Source organism: Pyxicephalus adspersus, chromosome 3 (genome assembly GCF_032062135.1).
Source record: "Pyxicephalus adspersus chromosome 3, UCB_Pads_2.0, whole genome shotgun sequence".
Lineage (NCBI taxonomy): Eukaryota > Metazoa > Chordata > Amphibia > Anura > Pyxicephalidae > Pyxicephalus > Pyxicephalus adspersus.
This window is the reverse complement of record NC_092860.1, coordinates 45,707,757-45,733,489: the sequence shown is the minus strand read 5'-3', so window position 1 is coordinate 45,733,489 and position 25,733 is coordinate 45,707,757. Positions and strand designations below refer to the sequence as shown.

The window sequence follows — 25,733 nt, the reverse complement described above, 5'->3', positions numbered from 1 at the left end:
TGAAGAGAGCGGCTGGGGGTGTAATTTTCTATCATGTCAGTGTTAGTGGAATACCAGAGAGGAAGATGTTACAGTAGTTCAGACGAGAGATGATAAGAGCATGTACAAGGAGTTTGGTGGTCTCTGGGGACAGGTAGGGGTGGATTTTGGAGATGTTGCACAGGTACATTAGATGCAGCATCTTCTAGGTTCTTCCTAAACATCTTCCAAAAAAGTAAAGATCTAGAATTTGACATTAACATAACCCATTTACCTATATTTGCAAAGATATACTGATCCGCTACTGTGACCTACATGACATATAAACAAATAATTATAAAAAATTGGTAGTTTAGATAAAAACCCGGCAATTTGTCTTGTGTTATTGTGTAACACTAGTAGCACAGTGGATTTATGTGTATCACAATTTATTCCTCTATATAGGTTTGGTTTAGCTGATAGTTGCCCCATGAGGTATCTCTCACTGGAAGTTTAAAAGGCTGTCTTTTGATCTCTAAGGCTGTGTATATCTAAAGGTAATTTCAGTATCAATTTTTGGAATCGAGTGTACAATGCCGTAAATATTAGTGTTGTTGGTTTTAAAAGCTTTGCGCTAATTGTGCTCTAGTGATTGGAGATATTTCGCCGAATGGTTGTGATCCCCCTAAAGAAGCAGGGTATTGAATCTACAAAACGCATTAGTAAAATATTTATGCAGCCTTAAAAATGGCAAATCTTTTATTGAGACTTTTATATAATTACAGACCATACCTTAGATTTGTCATTTTGGTTTTATGAATTATTCTTGAATAGTGAATTTGTTGCGAAAATACCTGCTGAAGTTCCTTAATTTTAGTAAGGGTTACTGCTTTGTTTCACCTGTTCTGTTCACATAAGGGATGTAGTAAATCTAACAATATCGATTGGGACTCACTCTAGTCCAATTCCTGTTCATTATTAAAATAAGATAGAGAAGACAAAATAGAGATAACTGACTTTTGTGATCAACACCCTAGCTAGACTTTGGAACATTCACTTTTCACAACTGTTAAACACCCACCAAATATCAGGTCATACAATGTGTGCTAAGTATACAGGTCCTCTACTGTCTAACTCTTAATTTTGCATTAGCCAAATTGTTATTCTAACCATGGGTGGAGAATTGAAAGTAGCATGGACTTCTGGGTGAGTACGAGAGCTCTAAAATAATACTTGTTTCTGCTTCTTTGCAGACTTCCCAGCCACAACATGCATACAAGGTCAGTATAGAATTTGTCATTCAGACCTAATATCTGACTTTTGTTTGTGTTTTTTTGCAAGTTTCCTGTGTGGCAAACGTTTTTTACAGACAGGAAATACATACTCTGCAATGGAGCCTCCCACTGACATGTTTTTAAATCCTTCCTCTCTTTATAAAAAAAAAATAATTTTGGATACAGATACATTCTAAATGATTGAAAAGATTTACTTGTGGGCCCTGCCCCTAAGATCCCAATGTTTTTAGTTCCATGGGGAACATATACCATGTAAAATGGTGCTATGGCATCAGGTTCCCAGCTGCCAAGTGACCAAGACCATGGGGTTGAAAACACCTATCTTACCCTTTTCCATGATGAAAATGATACATGCTATGAAATAGGAGCTCTAGTAAAAATTACGACCTTATAAAGTATGTTGATTAGTGTTTGTATTCTCTATGTATGTATTTTTAACTCATATCATTATAATTATCGTATCAATTATTCCTTTAATACCCAATGATTCCTACTTTGTCATGCAGGTATGTTGTCAGTCTAGTTTAGACAGTTTAACAAGTATTACAGGCTGTGTGAACATTGTGAATTCTAATTTTGCACCTCTTGAAAGTATGAGGGAGCTTATGAGCCTGAAGAAAAAAATTTTGTATGACCATTGTGCCTGGGAACATTCAGCACCTTTTAATAGTAAAAAAGACATCACAATCACATGTAGTAAAAAATCAATGCAGTGTATAGGTTTTATACCAGTCCAAGTTTTACTCTTTTATCCCAGGGTAAATGGATAGGAACTCAGACAACCAGAGCTAAAAATGAACCTGACATTCACTGAAACATTACCTGGTGGGAATCTTCTAGGTCCATGTGTTTTGATGGCAATAACTGATTCTCCTCCAGGAATGTTTCAGTTAATGTCAGATCCACTGCCTTAAACATATACCCCTTAAAGCAATAAACAGATCAAATTCACATCTATGTTTTTTTCCAAAGCATCACCCGTGCACATATTTAAGATACACCCAATCTATGATGAGCAAATGAATAATTACAAAGATATGTGACCAAGTTACATGCCATTAGTTACCGTATGTATATAAAGAGAATTTTAGATCAGATGTAGATGTAGATGTATTGCAGTCTGATATCTGCCTGTTTGAGGACTTGTCAGAAAGATCTGCTCAAGGAAAATGGAACAAATCCGTGATCAGGTACTTTTTTTTTACACATACAATATTTGGATATCTGATAAGAAAATCTGACCCTTTATTCAGCAAAACATCTCCAATCTAATGGTTAGTTCTGTTAGCTGTAATGCCAGGGAAGTGTGTATTAGAGGTTATTAGTTAAAACAGTTTTCTAGAGATAAATAATTTTTATTGACTAGATTGAGGATAATATATTGATATAGGGAATGTACCCTAAACTACTCCAAATAAAACCAAAAGGCAAGTTTCTAAGAGGACAAGCAACCCCTTTTTCTTAACAATAAAAGTCCGGACAGAAAAGTACCAGTCAGGACTGAGCAATCATCTCAAAATTCAGTTTTGAAGAGGGACTGTTACCTTGCCGAATCAGGTCATGGCGATACTTTCTGTGTAAAGCTCATCATCCCGATCACGTTACTTACCTCTCCAGCACTCCCCCACTGTTTCTTCCTATGTGACCCCCCTTGCAAAACGGGGTTTTGGGGGGAGCATGTGGCCTTTTTCCTATGATCAAATGCACTGCCAAATTTGCCAATCCCTAGGTCCAAACACTGTCACATGACATAGCGAGGTGAATCATTGTTCCCTCTGAGTTCTAAGGCTAGGCACACACGTGCAATAGTTTTCATCCAATAATCAGCACAGGGCTATTGGACGAGAATTTTGCGTGTGTACAAGGCTCATTATCCACTGTCCGAACAACCGTCCATCGTCCGTCGTAATGGATATGAGGGGGAAGAGAACGCAGCGGGGCGAAGCTCCATCGTTCTCCCCCCTCCCCTCTCCATAGAGCAGAACGATGCTGTATGTACAGTGCTTGTTCAAGCATCGTGTAGTCGTTGGAAATGACTGTGAAAGATCCTTTCCAACGACAATTATTGCACATGTGTACATAACCTAGCACCAGCGGACATTAGGTATTTTGTCCTGGGGAACACTGGAGGGATGAACATAAAAGAGGTCAGGATAAAGCTTTACACAGAATACCCAATCACCATCTAACCACTGTAATCCCCAGGTTACCACTAATAAACAATTGAATTTTATTTACATTTATTTATTTAGGAATCTGATAGGACAACAGATGTCAGATGCCTAGTGTGCCCTTTGACATCCCAATTTAAAGCTTAAAAATCTTATTTTCTTATATTTGGCATTATGCCTTGTGTGGTGCTGAGTACATTTTTTTGGCAATTTTTTAAAAAAAATTGCAATGTCAGGCTAACAACAAAAAGGTTGGTTTAGACCTACTTGAGTATTGTGCAATTTTAGTGCAGCTCCCTAAATAGACATCTTGCTAGGCATCCGATCACTTACAACATTCTTAAAGAACTAGCATCTCAGATTTTACAGCTGGCAGCAGTGAGTGGTTGTAGTATCCTATGAACCTGCTGCATCTCCCAGGAGGCACAGTTTCCCTGGCATGGTGTTTACCCTAGTAAACACACCTCAACCTCAAGGCCTGTGTGAACATAACCCTTGCCATGGTCATATAACATAACATTTGGCTCTGATAGAGAGATTTTAACTTACATCTTGTCTTCATGACAATGTTCCATGAGCCAAAAGTGAGAACTCTTCAACAGCAACACAGACAGAAATAAAAATACCTGTCTGTATCCCTGGATGCCCACACTATTGTAATGAAAACATAAATAGTAAATTTAGTTTGGGTGTAGAATCTTAAAAAAATATTCTTTATGGGGTCTCAATAGCATTTGTATAACAAGTTTTTTCTTTTCTTACAGTGGACCTGATTTATTAAAGCTCTCCAAGGCTGGATAAGACACTTTCATCTGTGAACCTGGGTGGTCTAGCAAACCTGGAATGAATCTAGTCCAGTATTGAAAACATTTGCTTTCAAATGACTTTTAAGAAATACATTCCAGGTTTGCTGGATTACCCAGGTTCACTGATGAAAGTGTATCTTCTCCAACTTTGGAGAGTTTTATTAAATCAGACCCACTGTTTGGAGGACAAAATTCAAACCATCCAGAATTAGTCCCTATAGAATCAGTTTTTGTTCTGTGATACCAAATTCTATCACCAGGTGAGGCTGCAAGTCAATTTATCATTGTTCTGGACCTGTTGAAAACAGATTAAAACACTTTAACTTGACTCAGTTACAAACAAAACATTCATAACATTGTTTTAAAAATCCTATATTATTATTATTATTATTATTATGAATATGTATAGTTTTTGGAGTTTACACATATATTTTTATATACATATTTTTTATATTGACTGTAGGGTCAGTCTCCTTACACACAATATTTTTCTAGAATCCAGACTTTTCATAACTTTTAACATAACTGTAACAGTTTTCTTTTTATTTTAGCAAAGGCTACAGCAGGTTTGTCACCAGGCCGGTAATAAACTCGTGGTGGTCATTTTTATGGACAAAAACTGCGGTCATTGCAAAAGGGCAATGCCAGAAATGGAGGTGAGTACTACAAAAATGTATTTTAACACCATGAGTTAGCAGCAGACACTTATATGCAGAATTTACCCCATCTGACTAGTGTGCATAAGGTACAATGCACACTATCAAATTGGAAGGCCATTGCTACCTAATGCAGAAAAAAGTGTAAGTGTAAGCAATATAGCAGAACATTGCATTGACTGGATTACAATGCAAGCATGTCATCAAGGTGAAAAAAGTCAAATTATATGTGTCCTTCCAATAAGCAACTTGGGGAGTTATCTTGTCCTAGCATGTTTAAGCAAAAAGGCAAACGTCAATATATTTATATATATATATATATATATATATATATATATATATATATATATATATATACCTGTGCACTCATCCTGTTGGGTGAGTTTGCCAATCACTACTGAGAAGATTGGTAATATGAGTTCCCTCTTCTCTTCCATTTGTCTTGAGCTCCTCTTAGATCAATTCAGGTTTCCCTTTGGCAAGTAGAGAAAGGTAAATCCAGGCACCAGGAGGGGTGAGTGACTACACAGGGAAGGAGTACCAAATAAAAGATGTACCACCAGGGTTTTGAAGTGATCGGATGGCTGTACTCTTACTGAACACTTCTGCAAATGATTGGCAGAGCTGCATGATTTGCAGAAAACCATTCTAGAGGTTACAAGGAATAAGTTATGCAACATCATGCAGGAAACTTGACTGCAACCATATAGAGTGGTTAACAATATGTTGTCACTCCCTAGCTCAACCGACAGTCTCCAGCTACCTCCTGGAGTCCAGGGTTACAGCCTGGGAAAAAGAGGACCCTAATATATTGTGGGAGATTAGCAATAAATGCACTAGCTGCAGAGAGGTATATTCAGGCTCCAGTTCAAATTCAAAAAAGCAATAGAAATTAACTCCCAGGGTTTACCCTTGCAGGGGATCAAGGATTACAACATAACAAGCAAAAAACACAACAATTTAAAGAGCCAGGAGGCTATCAGTCCCACAACTTTAGGAGACCCCTGGGCTCTCCTAGCACACAGGCTGCACACTTCCTGAGCCACACCTGGCCTCAGGCTGCAATATCCCCTTGACCTAAAGGCAGGTAACTTTTTATTATGAGCAAGGTTCCTCAATTTCTGGGCTGGGCAAATGATGAGTTCCTGGTACTTTTTTCTGGGTCTGGATCTTAAATAAAGAGCTGAAATTCCGCAGCACTGCAATTACTAGCAGTCTTATCCAGGCCATCTAATCCTTTTTCCAGGGAAAGTTGGGGTATATGATGCAAAATATCTTCCAAATTTGGTATCACATACTTTATTTTACCACAATATATTCTTTACAAGAATTTACAAGGAGGATTCTAATTTGTAATGTGAGATGAAATGGAGGTAAAGTAGATGTAAACCTTAAATTGATGACAGGTATTGCCCTAAAGCACAGTAAATCATGAATAACTGACATGTTTTTTTCATCTCAGTCTTGCTAAATATCTCATTTCTTTCCTTCCCACCTAGTGTCAGCAGCACATTCATGTTCTAGACCAGCCTACAGATTGAGACAATGGTGCGCTAGTCCTGCACAATGAGGCTGATTTATTCAATCTCTTCAAGGCTGGAGAGTATCATCATACTTTCATCAGCGAAGCTAGGTGATCCAGCAAACCTAGAATAGATTTCATCAAAGTAATTTGCTATTTGCCAGCAAGCCTATTGAACCCTAGACCAAATCCATTCTAGGTTTGCTGGATCTCCTAGCTTCTCTTATGAAAGTGTATCCTCTCCAGCCTTGGAGAGCTTTCATAAATCAGGCCAAATGTGTTTTTGCAAGATGGCTTGTAGTCTCAACCAAGGGCATATGTTACAGGGTGATGGCACAGGAGCATAAAAGGGATAACATACTCCTGAATATGGATCTCTCCGGTATGATTGTTAGGGTATTATTTATGAGAACTACAGGAATTAATTGAAATAAAAAAAAGAACACGTTTGAAACAATAATTAGATGTTAAAAGTTTAATGAAATTTTATTTTATCTTTTTTTTTGCAGAAGCTGGCCCAGCAATATACTCTTGTGATTTTTGTTCGAATTGATGTTAGAGAAACACCGGTAATTGCTTTATAAAGATATTTTTGTCTTTCTTGTCTTTCTTTTTTGAAGTTTTTTCTAACAATATTTTATGTTTTATTAGGAATTTGTGAGTAATTTTAATATCACAGCAGTACCAACTTTTTGCTTCATTAAGAATGAATCGGTGGTAAGTAAACATACAGTGTTATATATGTTTATGATTTATGTTCCTTTTTTTTTCTTTTGTTGTCATTTTGTTATCCATATGTGGGGGTTTTTTACCAGCTAGAATGTTACAATGTGAACTATAATGCAACAATACAGTTAGTTCTGTCTTTATTTTTCACAGACTTTCAGTTCCACAGATATGACTCTGCTTGGCTTAAAGCAAGTTAAGACCCCCATCTGCTGGTGCTTATATAGAATAATGCTATATGATAATAAAACAAATACAAAGGTATCTTCAAAGCCAGCCTTCAATGGAAGCTCCAGAACACCTCAATATATGTTCATTGTTTATCTATACATATTGCAAAAAAAAAGTAGTATAGAAGCTTAAGGAGTGCTAATCAAAAAGCCAATCCCAAATACCCATAGACAAAACATTGTACGTGTACCATGTGCTAAGTACATAGTAATCCATAATAGATATGTACAGAAAATGTATAAAAGTTCAAAGGAAATAGTAAAGTAGAATAAGTAGGACTTTTTCAACAAAATTGGCAATACTATACTACCTCTTCCTCAGGAAAGTCTGTCCGTTTCTTTCCTGAAGAAGCAGTATAATAGTACTGTGAAAAATGATGTGAAAGTCCTACCTATTGAAGGTATTTCAATTATTTTAGCTATTGTATGTATTGTTTATACATATTTTTAGTTTTTTTTCTTTTTTTTTATGTTTTTTTAGGTTTGGTGCAAAATCTCTGTATTCCAAAAACTGCAATATGCTGAAATTATTATTATTATAAAAATTATTATTATTTATTTGCTTTTACTTTGCTTTTCCTTCATTCTTCAACATACTGACTTAATTGTTGAATGAAACCTTTCTGTATCCATTACATCAGGTTGCTGTACCTAGCTTCTTTAAAACTTAAAGACACAGAATCTGGCCTCCCTAGTCCTCTTAGGAGTCCTCAGCCCTGATGCAGTCAAAGGGCTCGCTTCTGAGGGGAGTTGTGGAAATATCTATATGGGTTTATGAGTGGATGATCTTGAGTACTGGGAACTAAACAGTCTGTATATGTAGAATGCTCTAGGTAATGAGAAAAAGAAGAATAGAATATAGCAGCCAAAAAAAACTCTGTTTGCCTGTCTTTTCAATACTTGCTCTAGGCAATGTCCATATCAATGCTGGGGATTCATGCTTAAAAAATAAAATGAAAAGTCAGGGACAGTCAGGCTGCAGTGAAAAGGGTTAGATGATGCTGGACAACGTCTGGCCAGGGAATGACATGGGTTCTATCTGAATTGCTGAAACTCACAGTGTGCAGTGAAATCAGAGTGAATTATTTAAGCACACGAGATGGGCCTGTATACCTATATAAGACTTTAGATAAGGCTAAAATATACCAAAAAGTATTTATTTATTTTAAAAAAGTATTAGGACATTTAGTGTGAAGTTGTTTTACTGTAGAAAAGCATGAATTCACGGTTTAAGGACCAATATCTCATTAGATGGCATTCACATAGATCTTTCTATAGGCCACCTTCTTAGTTATAGCATCACAGGATGGTTTGCCCCAGGCTCATGTTAGAGATGTAAACGCAATACCAGTTAACCCACCACATTTGTACTAACATGTTTGATAGATCTGTTAGAGCACATTTTAATAAATTATATAGCTACTTTTTTGTTTTGTTTTTTAATACTTAAACCCCCTTTCTTTTTGTTACTTTACTTTCAGGCTGATCGTATAACGGGAGCTGACAAACTCACAGTAGAAAAAAGGATACAAGACCTCTCTAACTAGCAAAGATTTCAGCATATATAAATGAATATGGTCAAGCATATATAAGTGGTTGTGATGCAAAAAGTAGTAAAAAAAAACAAACAAAAAAAAGATGTAAATCATTTTTTTTCTTCCTTTTTGAGTCTTCAAGAGAGGAAAACCTACATCATCTTTAAAAAAAAAACTCAATACCTAGAGCATGTTTTCAAGGTTGCTTGCAAATGTCAATAAAAATATTAAGAAAAAAGTGCATCTGTTTTACCCAATAAACCTTTTTTAAAAGCAGAATCAAAGAGACAACCTTTATTTGTTAAAGTAAAATGTTGGTGCATTTCTTAAAGTTGGAAATTAAATAGAAAAACATTTTGCATTTAGGCTAGTGCATTTTTTTACCAGTTTAAAACATGATTTTCTATGCGTGCTATGAAAACATTTGTTCTAAAAACATAATATATTACCTAAAATATAATTTTGAATAACAATAGAACAACACTGTTTTTGCTGGTGCATACCAATATACAGGGAATGCAGATTACAGATACATTTTACATCCATTAGAAATTATGTTATGCATTTTTGGAGTAATGTCCTTTTTTCAAGGATATGCATAGTGCAGGTATGTTACACTTATAATTAGATGTGAGTCTGATGGAATCCGGTAAGATATGTCAAGAAGTCCAACCAAGGTTTGAAAATTCCATGTCACACATCCAAAATTTATATTAAAATTTTTTTTTAAATTTTACTTGAAAATGTTTCTTTTACAGCATGTGGGTAGTCTAAATCTATTTTTCTGATCAGTTCACCTCTAACTGTGCTGAGAAAATAGGCATTTTTTACAGAACAGGGAAAAACTGGTTGTGTATAATAGAAAATAATCATTGTGATTTTACTTGTAAACATATGAATTTTAATAATAACAATGTGATAAGTTGCCTATGTATAACTAGAAATAATTGCTTTAAGTATATTCTCCCAAACACTGCCAAACGCACCTAAAACAGGTTCCTAAACTTACCTTTTCCAAAAGGATTTTCCCCAAAGTAATTAGCATTAACCTTTTTTAATCCTTTCTGTCCTTTCATCAGCAAAGTATATCTATTTGTCAATAAAACAAACATACTTGTTTGTTTGCAAACTTTTCTAGAATGTACACTGTCTTATCCATGGGGTAATGTAAAAATGCCCTTTGCATGAGCGTGACTTATGTCATTTGGGCCTGGCCAATTAAGGTAACTGAAGATCCCAAACCCAGTGACCGGTGTAGTTGTTGTTTCCGACAAAGGAGCGAGTGGAAGTGAGTTTAGTAACACTTTAAAAAGTACCCATACCTAGAGGTAAAAACTGTAAATAACTTTAGGCTCAAACAGTGGCAGGCTTTTGGTGTTGTTTCCTGCAATGCAGGAATATTAGCTCTGCATTAAAAGTGAGAATGCCAAGGCACTCCTCGCAAAATAAAAAGGCAAACAGAGGAGGAGAGTGCTTACTGCTATGGTAGCAACAACATAGTACATGAGTCCTAATAAATCTAGTACTCTAGGTAAAAATAAGCCATTAACTCAAGTAGTAAGGAAGTAGGTCCACCGCAAGAGATTTGTTTTATTCTTAAAATCCACAAATTTGGTGATTTTTCTGTTCTTTTGGTTTATTTGAGTTTGGTCAATTTTATTACTGTTACTGCTACCATACAAGTTGAATTTATTTCAAGTGACATTTATTGCTGTTACTGCTACCATGAATGTTTAATTTATTTATTTCAAGAGACATACTGTATTTATAAAATATTTTCTATAAATTGAAGTTATAAATTTATAAAATAAGAATCTTGATTTTTAATAGGGTGATACCACTAGATGGTGCTGTGTCTCAGTGTAACAAACTCTTTCTGTCAGAGACACGCGTTTGTTACACACATTACATAAGGGGCACTATCTACTGGCGACCAACAGTATTGCACAAAAGATCTTTTAAGAGCAGGTGCCCCATCATAACCAACTCAAAAGTAAAAAATACTTAAACCTGAAAAAAAAAGGGGGGGGGGACACAATATAAAAAAATTAAGCCCATGTCACTTTAATTTTTTTCCCTATTTAAAAAAAATGTTCAAAAGTAACATACCATGGATAAATTTATTTACATTTATAGTAATGGCATTTCTATTAAATGTTATTTTAAATGTTAGCATTGATGGCATTTTGTGCCCTAGGTTTATACATGAGTCAAAGCAGGTTTTCTCTAAAATTAATATATTCCTTTAGTGCTTTGTATTTGGATTGGCTTATAATGGAGTATAAACAGTAGATTAGGAATAAACAAATAACACAAAAAATTAAAAATATTTATAAAAAGCAAACACTTTAAAAATATTGATGTAGAATGGGAAAAGGTCATAAAATGCTAACCAAACATTGTTTAAATTATTCACACATATGACACCACCATCCCTTGCTGTAACCTAGAGTAAATTGTATCATCTGCTTGTTTTCTCATTATAAGGACTAGAACCTTCAATAAATAGGGAGGAGTGGCCTATACAGGTAGTCCCGAGTTAAGGACATCCAACATATGAACGACTTCTAGATATGAATGGGGTTTCCTAGCTGTCTTGTGTGCAGGATGGAGGCTTGGAGGAGGACGGTTTGCATGACTTGCAGAAGAAATCTTTTACTAAACACAGCTGAGGTTGTGGGTGATTTTAAGAGCTGAGCTGATCTGCAACATCTTGTAACTCTTTATTGACTAAGTATGTATCTACTTTATATGGAATATCAACATCATAAAGCACATTGGCACATGCCTGTTTTAATGTTTCTCATTTGCCAAACTTGATGACCCAATGATGGATAATGTTAGCCCACTGCTAAATGTTGGTAATTGTGCAGGGAATACACAGTGGTGCATTACAAAAATGTAAACACTATCAAATTTGGGACTATTAAACCAGGCTAAGATCTCCAAAATCTGCAACCAAAACTACCGCCCAATAGCACTACTCAACTCTGGGTTTATTGCAGCATGCCAGGAAAGAGATAACACAAGACGCACCATTGATATCATTGACCTGCTTAAAAATTTTGAGACTAGGGCAAAAATTCTAATCCACAATGCAGAGAAGGCATTCCGCCCACTTAGGCGGGCCTTCTTGCATCAGATTTTGCAGTTGGCGGGGACAATGGGCCCCTTCATGGATGCAATTTTTCTAATACTCTTATTGGAAAAATTACCAGAGGAAGTTAACCCCTTCCATGCTAGTCCCCCTACTTTTTCTATTCGTAATGTCACTAGACAGGGCAGCCCGCTGTTTCCCCTATTGCTTGCCCTATGCATTAAATCCTCAGCGGCAGTGATTCTGCAGCACCCAGACATACCTGGGGTATCTACCAAAAAAAATTAATTTTATTCTTTTACTTGAACAACATACTTCTAACTCAGGTATCACATGTTTGGTTACACTGTAAAAGTAAATATAACCTAACTTCCATGGCCTCCCTATTTACCTCCTTCTTATACATTCCAAAGATTCCAGACAGCAGTACACCCCACATAATCAGGTCATAGCAGGCTTGTTCATTCTTTTATTTTGGGCATATAGTTCATCCCTGTACCCATTGACTGCAGTAGTTTTCAGAGGTCCAACAGAAATTTGACGTTCATCACAAGTCCTTCTATAGTTACGTGCAGATTAGACACTATGCTCAGTCATTGACCAAAATTATGTTTTTTCCTGCACTTACCTCTTTCAACAGGATTTGTGCAGGAAGGGGCTTGATATCTGGGATATATCAAGTATTACAAACTGAGTCTGTTACCCCATCCTAAAGCACTCCTATATTCAAAAATGGAAAATCAAGGAAACTTCCTCAGGATTTATGTAGGATCATTTGCTAGCAAGCACAGAAAGACTCATACTGTACAGTTACAAAGATACATACTTAAAAAATTTTAATGCACTGGTACTTTACTCCAGATGTCTTGCATGTGATATTCCTCTCCACACGCAATCTATGCTGGTGGTGCAGACCTGCAAATTGGCAAAAAAAAATCTTAATTTATTTTCCTGCCACTCTAATGGTGTGTGGTCAATAACTTTCTCAATAAGATGCTGGGGGTCTCTATTATTTTAGACTTATTGGGCTTGATTTATAAAAAGCTCTCCAAGGCTGGAGAAGATACACTTTCATCAGTGAAGGTAGGTGATCCAGCAAATCTGGAATGGATCTGGACCAGAATTAAAAACATTTGCTAGCAAACAGCAAATGACTTTGAAAAAATCCTTTCAAGATTTGCTGGATTGCCCAGGTTAACTGATGAAAGTGTATTCTCTCCAGTCTTGGAGAGATTTAATAAATCAGGCCCATTGACTCATCTACTTGGCTTACCCATCCGGGATTTTTTTAAACCCAGGAAGCAACTAGTCAGTAACATCCTAACAGCTGCAAGATACCTTATTGCCAAAAACTGGAAATTGCCCTTCCCATCGCTCCTTGCCTTGCTCAAAACATTTAAAGATTTACAATTAATGGAACAACTGACGAACCGGTTAGACAAGTTTTTTGTGATCTGTGCCATTTGAGACTCATATGTAGTCTTTCAGGCCCATAAATGTAATAATTAATAATAGTTTTGTAATAGATTTAGTTGGTGAAACTCTATGCAGGAGATTTGTCAGTAGGGGAAAGTGTGATTTTGTGTTACGATCAGGACCCACTCTCTCCTCCTTCCTTCCCATGCTAGCTCTGTGTTGTTCTCATCCCTGACTTTCTATATCTTTGTTCTATTTTTTGTATAACATGTCTTCCTAGCACTGTGGGTTTAGTGAAAGAAGTTTTCTATAACCCCGGTATGATGTATCTGATGGTATGGTGTAAAGGGTGCTGAATTGATGCTCCATGCCTAATGGCAATTTTACGATTTGTACATTCGCAGATCTTTGTTGGTATAATTGAGCTATGTTGAATGTACAATTATATTTGATTTTGCACAGACTGGCGTATCTTGTTGTGTGCACTCCTTATATTTGAACTCTGACATTTACCAGTCACTCTTATTATGCATGTTTGTTCTTTTGTCTTCTCTTCTGTTCTCCTGTGTTGAAATGCACATTATTGGTATTGTTTTGTATTGGTTGTATGTCTCACTTTATTACCTTTAATAAATATATATTTAAAAAAAAAACAATCACTTTCTCTCTCTCTTTGTGGTCCAAGGAGTGTGCAAGCGGTGCCATAGTCACCAACTATACCTTTTAAATGCTTGTTTTCTCAAAAATGAATAGTGTATTCACAAGCTGAAATTTTTAATAATAACAATAATATTAGTGATACAAATTGGTTGATTTAAATGTCTTGCCAATAGCAATCTCAAGTGGGACTGAGTTACAAATACTTTTACCTCACTGTTTGTCATTGTCACTTCATCAAATTGTTGGTTGTAAATGTAAAAAAGGACTCTAATGTCAAAGTTGTGGAGTAAGTGTGGTTCTTAATATGAATAGTGGAATCTGTGTGAAGGGGGCAATAAAGTTATTAAATAAATTAGGTTAGGTGGGGGTATAACAGTTCTTTGTTTGTTTGGCTGTGACATATTCACTTATTGTGGTGTTATCAAGTGATTCAACAAACCAGCATTTTGCTAGCTTACAAGCCCATGCACATGATAATATGCATTTGATCCACATGGTTAGGCAGACATGCTTAACTGCTGTTTTCTTTCACAGGTTCTTGTCATTTACTGATAATAAGATACATCTTGTTTTTCTGTTTATTAAGTTCAGGAAAGTTTATCTTGTTCCTAACACTTCAAGATCACTAATTCAATTACTAGACAAGTTTTCCCCAAAGTGCTTAATGTAGTGACTGTGGAGACTTCAGGTGCATATATTTTTCAGCAGAGATAGCTTCATAATTATTGACACATACATCAAATGAGATGTATGATAACTAGAGATTGTTGTGGGGTTGCTGCCCTCTGGAGTTTGTAATGAAGTATTTTAGTCTTTGTAAATGAAGCTACAGAATTAAAAATAAAAATGTTGCCAATCATGCATATTAAACTGATAAGGACAAAGAAAAACATTTTTCACCAAATTGTAAAATCAAAAAATGTCACTTTAAAAATAAAAGCTAAGTTAGGTCCATAAAATTTTAGACAGAGACGACTTTTTTCTAATTTTGGTTCTGTACATTACCACAATTAATTTTAAATGAAACCACTCAGATGCAGATGAACTGCAGACTTTCAGCTTTAATTCAGTGGGTTGAACAAAAATATTGCATAAAAATGTGAGGAACTAAAGCCTTTTTTTACACAATGACTTTCAGCGGCTCAAAAGTAATTGGACAATTGACTCAAAGGCTATTTCATGGGCTGCTGTGGGCAATTCCTTTGTTATGTGATTGTCAATTAAGCAGATAAAAGGCCTGGAGTTGATTGGAGTTGAGCTCTCCATGCAGGTGAAACAAGCCATCCTTAAGCTGCAAAAACAGAAAAAACACATCCAAGAAATTGCTACAATATTAGGAGTGGCAAAATCTACAGTTTAGTACATCGTAGGAAAGAAACAAAGCACTGGTGAACTCAGCAACACCAAAAGACCTGGACGTCCACGGAAGACAACAGTGGTGGATGATCGCAGAATCATTTCCATGGTGAAGAGAAACCCCTTCACATCAGCCAACCAAGTGAACAACACTCTCCAGGAAGTCGGCGTATCAATATCTAAGTCTACCATAAAGAGAAGACTGCATGAAAGTAAATACAGAGAGTGCACTGCAAGGTGCAAGCCACTTATAAGCCTCAAGAATAGAAAGGCTAGATTGGACTATGCTCAAAAAATGATAAAAAGCCAGCACAGTTCTGGAAAAACATTCTTTGGACAGATGAAACCAAGATCAACCTGTCACGGTAGCTGCAAGGCAGGAGGGTGGACCCTCTTGTCACCAGCTCAATTGATAGAGACATGCACAGGGTGCAGAGTCTAAGCAGCTGCCCGATCATCACCAGAGCCTCTAGAGGTTGGGATGTTCCACTGTGGGCAACTGCCAGGTTGTGGCCCCCGTGCACAGAAAATGCAATAATTCTGTATACTGCATAGTAATATATTTTTCTAAAACACCTCCCTAGTGTGGTAAATTTTAAAACAGAGTCCAACGTCACATACCTATAGACAAAACCACATAAATATATTTTGTATTGGATTGGATACAGGACTTTGTATTGAATCCAATACAAAATATTTGAATTTACCGCTACGACCCCAGTCGACGGGCGCATGCACTGACATCATCAGGAATCGCTGAGGGACGCGTACACGAACGCCGGGTGTTCTAATTCTTTCCGAACTTCCATGCAAAAAGTGTTACATTTTTTGCATTTGCATTGAAAAATTGAATTTCCAAGGTATTTACTTTGTATTTATTTTCTATTATTTTGTATTGGATTGGATACAGGAGTTTGTATTCAATCCAATACAAAATCAGAGTTTGAAATTGAATTTCCCGCTGATGGGCACACGCGCCGACGATGTCATCACGGGCCGACGTACACACCAACACCAAGGGAAGAAGAAGCCGATGGAGAAGATAGGCACCCGACGCTGGAGAGGGAGATGGACGCTGGAGAGGGAGATGGACGCTGGAGAACGACGCTGGAGAACTCGGATAGAACAAGAGAACACGGGATGATCACAGCGGCACCAGATAAGAGACGCCTTTTAACCACCTGAGAAAAGTTCGGGTTTAACACTTTCTGCAAGTGTTTTTACCCCAAACCAAGGTCGGGTTAAACGCCCGGGTGGTTAAAGCAAAGAAATGGAATATTCATGAATGGCCAAGTCAGTCACCTGATCTGAACCTAATCGAGCATGCATTTCACTTGTTGAAGATTAAACTTCGAAGCTATAATCATGCACAGAATTTTCATGGCTAGTACTTACAATTGTCAGTTTGCAGAAAAATTTTCTCAAAAGTAGCGCAATGTCCTGCAGACATACCTCCAAAGTTCATAGCATTCTCCACACAGACTATGTCTGCTAAAGGTTTCATCTTATGCTGGGAAACAGTCTGATAGTTTTATTGATTCACCAGTCCCTTTACTTTCCTTATACTGTCTTGTCAACATAGAACTGCGGGTTTACTCCATATTGAGAATGTGAAAAATGGTAAATAATAGGAAAATACTTACCCTTTAAAATATAAAATCGATAAATTGTTTTTTGCTCACAAATTTCATGTGGAAAATATTAAGAAACAACTACTAGTAAAGGTAAGAAATGTCTATCTGTCTCGAAGTGTTTTAATTAAATTGATCCTCAACAGGGGTAACAATGATTTTTATGAAGCGGAACATTCTTTCTGTTCTATAGCACTCTCATGTGGCAGCACATTTATTAAGCAGTTTGTCACTAAGCAGGAAAACTTTTACCTGCATGGCAGTTCCACTAAATATCAACCAATTAAACTTAATTCGAGCCGGGGATTTATTTTTGTAAATAAGTGTATATTTGGTATTATAATAATTAATTAAAAAATGACGGAGCTGCAGTGTGGGGGCCAACATTGATTTGCAACAACACAAAAAAGGTATAACAGAACGATGTTCCTCTTTCTTGCAATTTTTTACACAACTATCTTCATAACAGCGTGACATCTTTTATACTAAACTGGAAGGTGAGCCAGCTTGTCAGACATACTAGTCACATGATACTCTCAGATACAACTAACTACTCCTCCCTTCCTCAGTTTCCAACAAAAATATAAAAGTACAGAAATGTTTTGAGGGCCCCTAATATGTCTTATCACTTCCTCACACCAGGAAATGCTGTTGCATGGGGAGAAGCCATTGTCCCGCTGCAGCACCCCCAAGGAATGAATATGAGGCTGCAGTAAGTGGTACTAGCACTGCTCACTTCTGCCAGCTGTCAAAAGCTCATACGCGGGATGTTTTTGAACCAGGGCTGCAGTGTAAGTCCCCAAACGGGACTAATCCCCAAATATTAAATATCCATAACAACATTTTATTTTTTATGATTCACGTACAATTTTGCAATTTGAACTTGCTGTTTCAGTTTCTTTGATTTGCTGTTTCAGTGTTGCTAATATCATGATCTTCTTTAGAACAATGCTCCTAAATTTATTGTAAGGCCTATATTTATTTTATTAACTATTTATTTATTAATTTAAATGTATTATAATTATTTTACATTAAACAATCATGCCATTTGCTCATTACTCCCAAGCCCTAAATCTTCAGTAATTGTTACAACCTTTTGCAAATAATTATTCACAACCAGAAATTCCAGTCTTCTGTATGTGTCTGTTGCCAATAAATTTCACTAGAGTGTAAACTATGTCAGTTATTTTAGGCAGATTTATGGCCATTTTTGTAATGGGTGATAAATCTGCCCAATTTTACATAGCAAAGGGTTGAATAAATCTATATGATACAGTGAAACTTATCAGTTAATCCACTTAAATTTAAAGGGATGAGTCCTTTTTGAAATTCTGGCAATTTCAGGAGGCTAATAGGCAAACCATTGCCATTAAAAGGCATGAGGAATAAAAACAGTTCATTTAAAGAGGTTTGTACCAATGCAAAAAAAGTTTAAAATACTAAACAGTAAATCCCGTTAATGCATCTTTAAAGATCACATTTAAAATTTCTTTAAATTACATGCTTGGAAATGTCCTAAATCTTGATGTTACAGGGTAGGGGTTGGATTTTTTTTACAATCTGTTTGGCTTGCATATAGTAGTAACATTCCAGTTTAGTCAGTCAGGTTGAAAGCCCATTGACTTCTCTATTCCAGTGGTCCCCAACCTTTGTGACAGCAGTGTCCTGTCAGGTGGCTACTGGGAATGTCACTAGCCTTAGAGCAGTGTAAGGAGGGCCGCCAGCACAACTCACCAGCCAAAGACTGGCACCGGTCCACAGCTCGGGGGTTGGGGACCACTGTTCTTTTCGATAGTTTGATTATTTTACATCACACAGTATTTGCACTTCTGTTTATCAAACCAAAACGTTTAGCAAATGCACACCAAAAATAATTTTATTGTACTAAAACACAATACAATCCACAATTCTTTGTAAAATTTTAAAAAAAAGGTTGTGCCAAGTATAAAGATAAATATATGTCATGCTTGAAAATGTATGCTCATGAAATGGTGAGAAACTACTGTACTACTGTTCCAAAAATTGCCCATAGGCAAAGCATTAAAGCCTTTAGAGATCTTTCATTTAAAATTAACACAGAGCTTTGGTTCTCAACGTAATGCTCTTACTCCAGTGTGCTTAGTGATACATGTGTGGTGAAATCTGTGTTTTCGTATGCATGCATACCCAATGAACATATTTAAATACATATTGGTTTTAATTTAATGGTTAAATACACTTGGTTGAACGGGTAGCTTTTACAATTTTCTGGGTTATTTTCAGTCCTTAATATTTTAATCACATGTTCATAAAAAAAATAAAATCATATCACATATCTCCTTCTTCCAGTTTACAAAATGCATAATGTTTTTCCCTCAGATTGGGTAAGATTGGGTGACCGGATACTTTTCTTTCAATTCCTATTTGCCTTTTACTTATCATTAGCCACTTTTTTCCCCAAGATCATGTTGGAGATTTAAAGGATAGACAAAGGTAAATGGACTTTCACGGCAGTATATATATCTTATATCTGACCAAAAAACAATTTAAAAAACATCTCTTTTTAATATAAACAATTAAAACAGGTACATCAATCCAATGAACTATCAATAATTTAGAGCATATAACAACCTCTTCACGTTTCATGGAACACATCCACATCTTCAGGAGGAATGCATACTATAAAAATTTTTTCCTTTACAAATAAATTTTATTTCATTTATATAATAAAAAATTGAATATATACTAATCATAATACTGAGTGCTATGTTCAAAATGAATTTAATATTTATTAACATAATTGCTTCCTGTGCCCAGTGGGGTACAAAGCCCCTCTCACGTAGCTGGAGAGAAATCCCCTTCTAGCCTCTGTGTTTGGGACTTTAACCCTTGTAGGGATGCGGTTCCTAAATTGGATGCCGTGCTGCTCTGCTGGGTACCAGCTTTTTCCCATAGTAATAATGGCATCAGCAACCTGCACAAAGAGCAGAAGCACTGTGCCATCATACACAGGCCACGAGGGACGCCATCATTCAGTGTGGAGATAAGAGGAGTCAGGACATGGAGGCACATGGCCTCTCCATTAGGAGAACGTCTATGTGAGGTGAAGTTTCATCTTTTCGGTTTCTGGCAACATAGAATGAATAGATCTTTAGCTTGTAAGTATAGGATTATTATCTAAATACGTGGTGGAATTAGGGAAACTGTTTGTCTGAATTCGCAGATAAATTACTTATATGTGAAGTCTTGAGATTGACTTTGATTTGGATAAATATAAATATCTATTTTAGAATTTTGGATGAGTGGTCATTAATTAAATATCCTGAAGATCGAATAGCAGCATGGGTTGTTTTTGATTCCCAGAGAGGTACTAATATATGCTGTTAACTCAATGTGAAGAGAGGTAACTATATACTAGGTGTATAGTAAATGTGGTGCAAGTTCACTAGTTTGATTATTACATTTAGTTTGTTGGCACATGGTGGTTCCCTATGGTTTATTTTATACACATTGGGGTTTAAATACAATTAGTTTTTTTTAGTTGCTTTAAGGTGGCACTTAGGTAATTTTCTTTAATGGATTAAAGATTGAAAACATCCATAAGGCTGGTTGAGGGGGCATGGCCAGAAGCGGTGGCGGATGGTAGCTTCCGCTTAAGGCTCTGTAGCGGGACCGGACACCGGGCTATTTAGCGACTATTATTAAGCACTTTCTTCAGCTTCCACTTGTACCTGATACGCTGGGCAGTCTCCTGCAGCCATGGGCAAGCGTAAAACTGGGTCTACACCACGGAAACTTACAAAATTCTTCGATGCAGCGGATCAGACAAGCCAAGATGGCGCTGGTAGGCGTGTCTCCAGACATAACAAGAACGCAGCCACTCTCACTGAACACACTGAAGGAGCTGTGTCAATGGGGAAAGAGGGTGGATCGGACACCACATCTTGCTCTTTTTCTTCAAATGCAAGTCCAGCTAAAGCCAAACTGAAACTGTTGATTCCCGATGACACCGAGAATAGGGTAAGCCCAGCTATATTTCCCATATTGGAAGAAATAGAAATTACTGATCCTATAGGGACTTTTCCCACCTCCGATTGCCCGGTCTCGGATACTACACTTAAACAAATGTTAGTTTCCTTGCGTAGTTCTCTGCACCAAGATTTTTTAACGCTCTTTCACCAACTTAAGAGTGATGTACATAAAATAGGGGACAGAGTCGATCATATAGAGCATAAATGGGAGATTATGCAGAAGCACATAATGAGCTTGTAGATTAATTTACCGATATGCAAGATACCTTACAACAAGTTCAGCAAAAGTTGACCAATATGGAAGACCAGGCGAGAAAAAAAATTATAAAGTTTAGGGGAATTCCTGAAAATATTCCTCCATCTGAATTGTGTAGTTATTTATCTCAGTTAGTTTTAAAATTAATACCAGGAGCAGCACCATTTGAGCTATTGATCGACAGAACGCATAGGCTTCCTAAACCTGCGCATCTCCCTGAGAAAATACCTAGAGATGTTCTAGCACATATTCATTTTTTTCATATTAAAGAACAACTAATGACCATGTCTAGGCAAGAACCTAAGTTACCAGATCCGTACACTAATGTCACTCTATTCTCGGATTTCTCTCAATCTACAATCATGGCAAGGAAAAAATTTATATCTGTAACCTTAGCATTGAGGGAACACCATATTCAATATAGATGGGGGTTCCCTGTGAAACCTTGTTTCGCGCATTGGATACAATTACACCATAAAGAACCCTCAACAGGGCTTTGAACTTCTTGAAAGCTGGGGCATTCAACCAGTCGCTCACCCTCAAGTATCCAGATCTGGTCAAAATCCTGGTCGTCTTTCCCTGGAATGGAAACTATCTTGAGTATTATGTTTGCTCTGAATAAAAGTTGCAATAGAATGCCTATCATCTGGAGTCCATTACCCCGCTCTAGTTACCCCACACACAAGATGTGCAGTAAGATACTGCTCTATGAATCCATTATGGATTGTTTTTTTTTATTTCTCCTTAAAGGTTAAGGTTTATTGGTTTCCAATTCTATTTTTTATTTTAAGTTTTATTTACAATGACTTTTACACTCTACTTCTAGTTAGAGATGAAAAGGAAGCTTTACTCCGACACTTCGATATGAATATGAGAACAGTACGACAAGCACCTACCTCTCCAGAGATACAATATTTGTACAATGGGACTCCATATACTATCTATTAATGCTAAAGGGCTAAACAGTCCCTATAAAAGACATGCTATCTGGAATGAAGCTAAGAGACATAATTCCACATTTTATGTATTCAAGAGACACATTTCAAGACAAATAATTTACCCTATTTTTCTCACAAGGATTTCCTTCATATTTTTCATTCTAAATCCATGCAGAAGAAAAAAGGAGTAACAATAGCAATAGGATCCAACATAGCTTTTTCTCTAATAAAAGTGGACATAGATTTGGAGGGACGTTACATAATTCTGGTGGTTAAATTTATTATTATAATTAGAACATTGGTAACTTTATATGCTCCAAATGTCTACTCATTGAAATTTTTGACTAAGAAAATCCAAGAAGGCTCACTTATAATGTGTGGAGATTTCAATTGTATTCCTGATGTCTCATTTGATACTTCCAACCGTAAGAAGTATACAAGACCAACACTGAATTTATTTTCACGAAAGGAGGATCTTTTTGATGTTTGGCGATGTCTCCACTCATCTGAGAAAGATTTCACTTTTTTTTCGGCTCCACATCAGTCTTACTCGAGAATTGATTTGTTTTTGGTTGACAAATTGACTTTACGGCAAGTGACATCTTCATCTATCCATAACATAACTTGGTCCGAACATGCACCTGTGCCTATTTGTATTGATGAAAATATTAAGAACCCTAGCTCCTATCTTTGGAGGAATAATATGTCATTATTTGCACATGCTTCCACAAATGATGTGATTTTGGACAAGCTAAAATAATTTTTTCTGTTTAATGAGTTACCAGAAGTAACTCCCTCTCTTTTATGGTGTGCTCATAAAGCCTATGCTAGAGGTATTTTGATCCAACTCTCAGCGGTTTAAAGTAAAAAAAGAAGGCAACATATAAGTGAGTTGCTAGCGAAAATTGGGGAGTTAGAGAGTATTCATAAAAGTAAAATCACAACCTCTATTTGCCAACAATTGTTTAGATATAGACAGGAATTGCGCCTATTGCTTATAGAAAAACAAGAAAGAGCTTTTCAACGTACGAGGACTACTTATTATGCACAAGGTAATAGAGCAAGTAAACTATTAGCGTCCAAAATTAAACCTAAGCGACTGAGATATACGTTACCCTTTCTATTTCATCACAGGTCCAAAGCTCAGTTGTTTAATCCATAAGGCTGGTTGAACCTCAGGCATTTGAGGGATCATATTCACACATTATTTGTTTATTATGTATTTGTTCAGTCATTTTGTGAAAAAAAAAATTTGAAATTAAAGGAACACAAATCAAGGGTGAAAAAAAATCTTCTTTAACATTTAAATATCTTGTTCACAGATAGATTAAAACCAAGAGATATTCGTATTTAAAAATGAGCTCCAAATTGGATGGTGAGGTTTATGTCCTCCTGTGTCCTCCTCCAGTCCAACCTATTTATATGAGGGAAGTGTATAATCAGAAAAATGTAAGATGTATGTTTTTTTTAAATAATTTATTATTGAAAATTTGTCATGTGGAATATTTTTTGAAAAATATGTTTTTTGATTTTATAGTATCCATTCCTCCTGAAGACGTGGACACTTTCCACGAAACAAGGTTGTTCTATGCTCTAAATTATTGATGGTTCATTGGATTGATGTACCTGTTTTAAATGTTCAGATGTTTTTTCAATTGTTAAAAAAGTTTTCTGTTTTTTGGTCATTATAAGATATATATACTGCCCTGAATGTCTTTTTACTTTTGTCTATCTTCTAAAAATATGTATATTCATTGTTATGGGCAGTTTGTAATTTACTTGTAATGCGGGGGGCTCCACACTAATTCATCTATATAAGGTCATGTTGGAGATGTTAGCTTCTCATTGTCTAAGAAGGATATTGGTCATTAAAACAATTCTTTTTTATTTTGCCATGACACGTACACTGATTGTTTCTGACCTCTCAAAGGCCCAAGCTCAATTGAGAGCAAGTCTGGGATGGCTAATGTACCTGGAAAATAAATCAGTGAAGCTGGGTGATCCAGCAAACCTGGAATGGATTTCCTTAAAGTTATTTTTTATTTGTTAGCAAATGTTTTCAATCCTGGAAAAGATCCATTTCAGGTTTGCTGAGTCACCCAGCTTCACTGATATAAGTGTATGCTCTCCAGAACTTTAATAAATCCACCCCAAAGTGTCAGACACAGCATTTTGCAGTTCCCCTCTATACTCAGTTGGTCAGGGGCTTATTCCACAGACGATAATAATCCAGAACTTACTTCCAAGAATTTGCAGAGAGAGGAAGGGCACGATCCTAATATAGTAATTTTCAACACATTTAATAAAGAGAAAACATCACAATCACATGTAGTTGGAATCAGCTTGATGTTTAGGCTTCATATCAGTCCAAATTTTATTTTATTTTACTATGGCCAGTGGTAAGTAATGGAATGGGCAACAACACAAATAGTCAGAGCTGAAAATGCATAACAAATTTCAGGTCTGAACTGTTTTTTTTATTAAGCATTACTAGGTAAGTAGAATCTTTGTTACAGATATAAGATCATGTGCACAACAATGCATACTCTGAGAGCAATGAGAAACAAAAACCAAATCATAATTACCTCTACATTTTTAAGGTGTAGTCCACAAGCATACTTAGGATACACCCAAATGGCAAAGTGCAAATTATAATTATAAATATATTCAACCTAGCTACGTCCCATCAATTAGATGATTTATATCATTAAGCACATTCTCATTAAATGCATTGTAAACCTTGCCTAAATATGGGGTGTGTTAGGGAAGGCTAACTCTACCTAATGCAAGAAAGGTCTATGCCCATCGGTACAAAAGTGTGGTTGGACTTAAGTGTTACCTAAATCTCTTCTCCTAGCAAATAAAAGCAAACAAGATAAAAGTAACATAAATCTATATTTTGTATCAAAAAACAACAAAATAGTACACAGAAGTAAATACCATCTGCAAAGGACAAACCTTCATACATAACAGGTATATACTTGGACAATAGGAGAAGATTGCCATGCCTAACTGAGGTTACAGTCTAAAAGGGCAAACAAAAGTTTAATAGAAAAGTGTTTGGTAAAATGCTTATTATCTTACATACTATATATGCATATTTAAATGTACTAAGACTGGATTGACAAAATGAGTTTTAAAGAACACAAAAGATTACTAAAACTGGCCATAGGCATGGCAATGTGACTGCACTATTGTTTGAAAAGCAAAGTATACAGAATAAACATAACAAGAAAAATACACAACACAAAAGTGGAAATGTAGATACAAGGCCTATTGTATTGGTGGAAACCTTTGGAAAAACGGTTAAAATATGGATTTAATTTATCAGATATATATGCAGTGTTTTGTACAAAGTGTAAACATGTTGGAAAAATTTTTTCACACTTTCTCTCTCTTGATACCCTGTAACACCATTACACCCCCTGCTCCTAGCATGGCATAGTTATCTTACATTATGGTGGCACTGC

General features: G+C 36.2%; 1 protein-coding gene across 2 annotated transcripts in view; it reads left to right on the top strand.

Annotated features, from left to right (window-relative positions):
• The window catches only part of LOC140327705 (uncharacterized), a 31,009-nt gene extending 21,770 nt beyond the window's left edge, over positions 1-9,239 (top strand). The window contains exons 2-6 of one of the 2 annotated variants that reach the window (XM_072407065.1): positions 1,212-1,238; positions 4,782-4,886; positions 6,918-6,977; positions 7,060-7,125; positions 8,846-9,239. In XM_072407065.1, coding sequence (XP_072263166.1) covers positions 1,212-1,238; positions 4,782-4,886; positions 6,918-6,977; positions 7,060-7,125; positions 8,846-8,911 — 324 coding nt within the window. In that variant the 3' untranslated portion in view covers positions 8,912-9,239. Of the gene's footprint in view, positions 1-1,211; positions 1,239-2,365; positions 2,444-4,781; positions 4,887-6,917; positions 6,978-7,059; positions 7,126-8,845 lie in introns of those variants that run through there. The other variant, XM_072407066.1, reaches the window with a different exon arrangement.
• Positions 9,240-25,733: the final 16,494 nt, after the last annotated feature.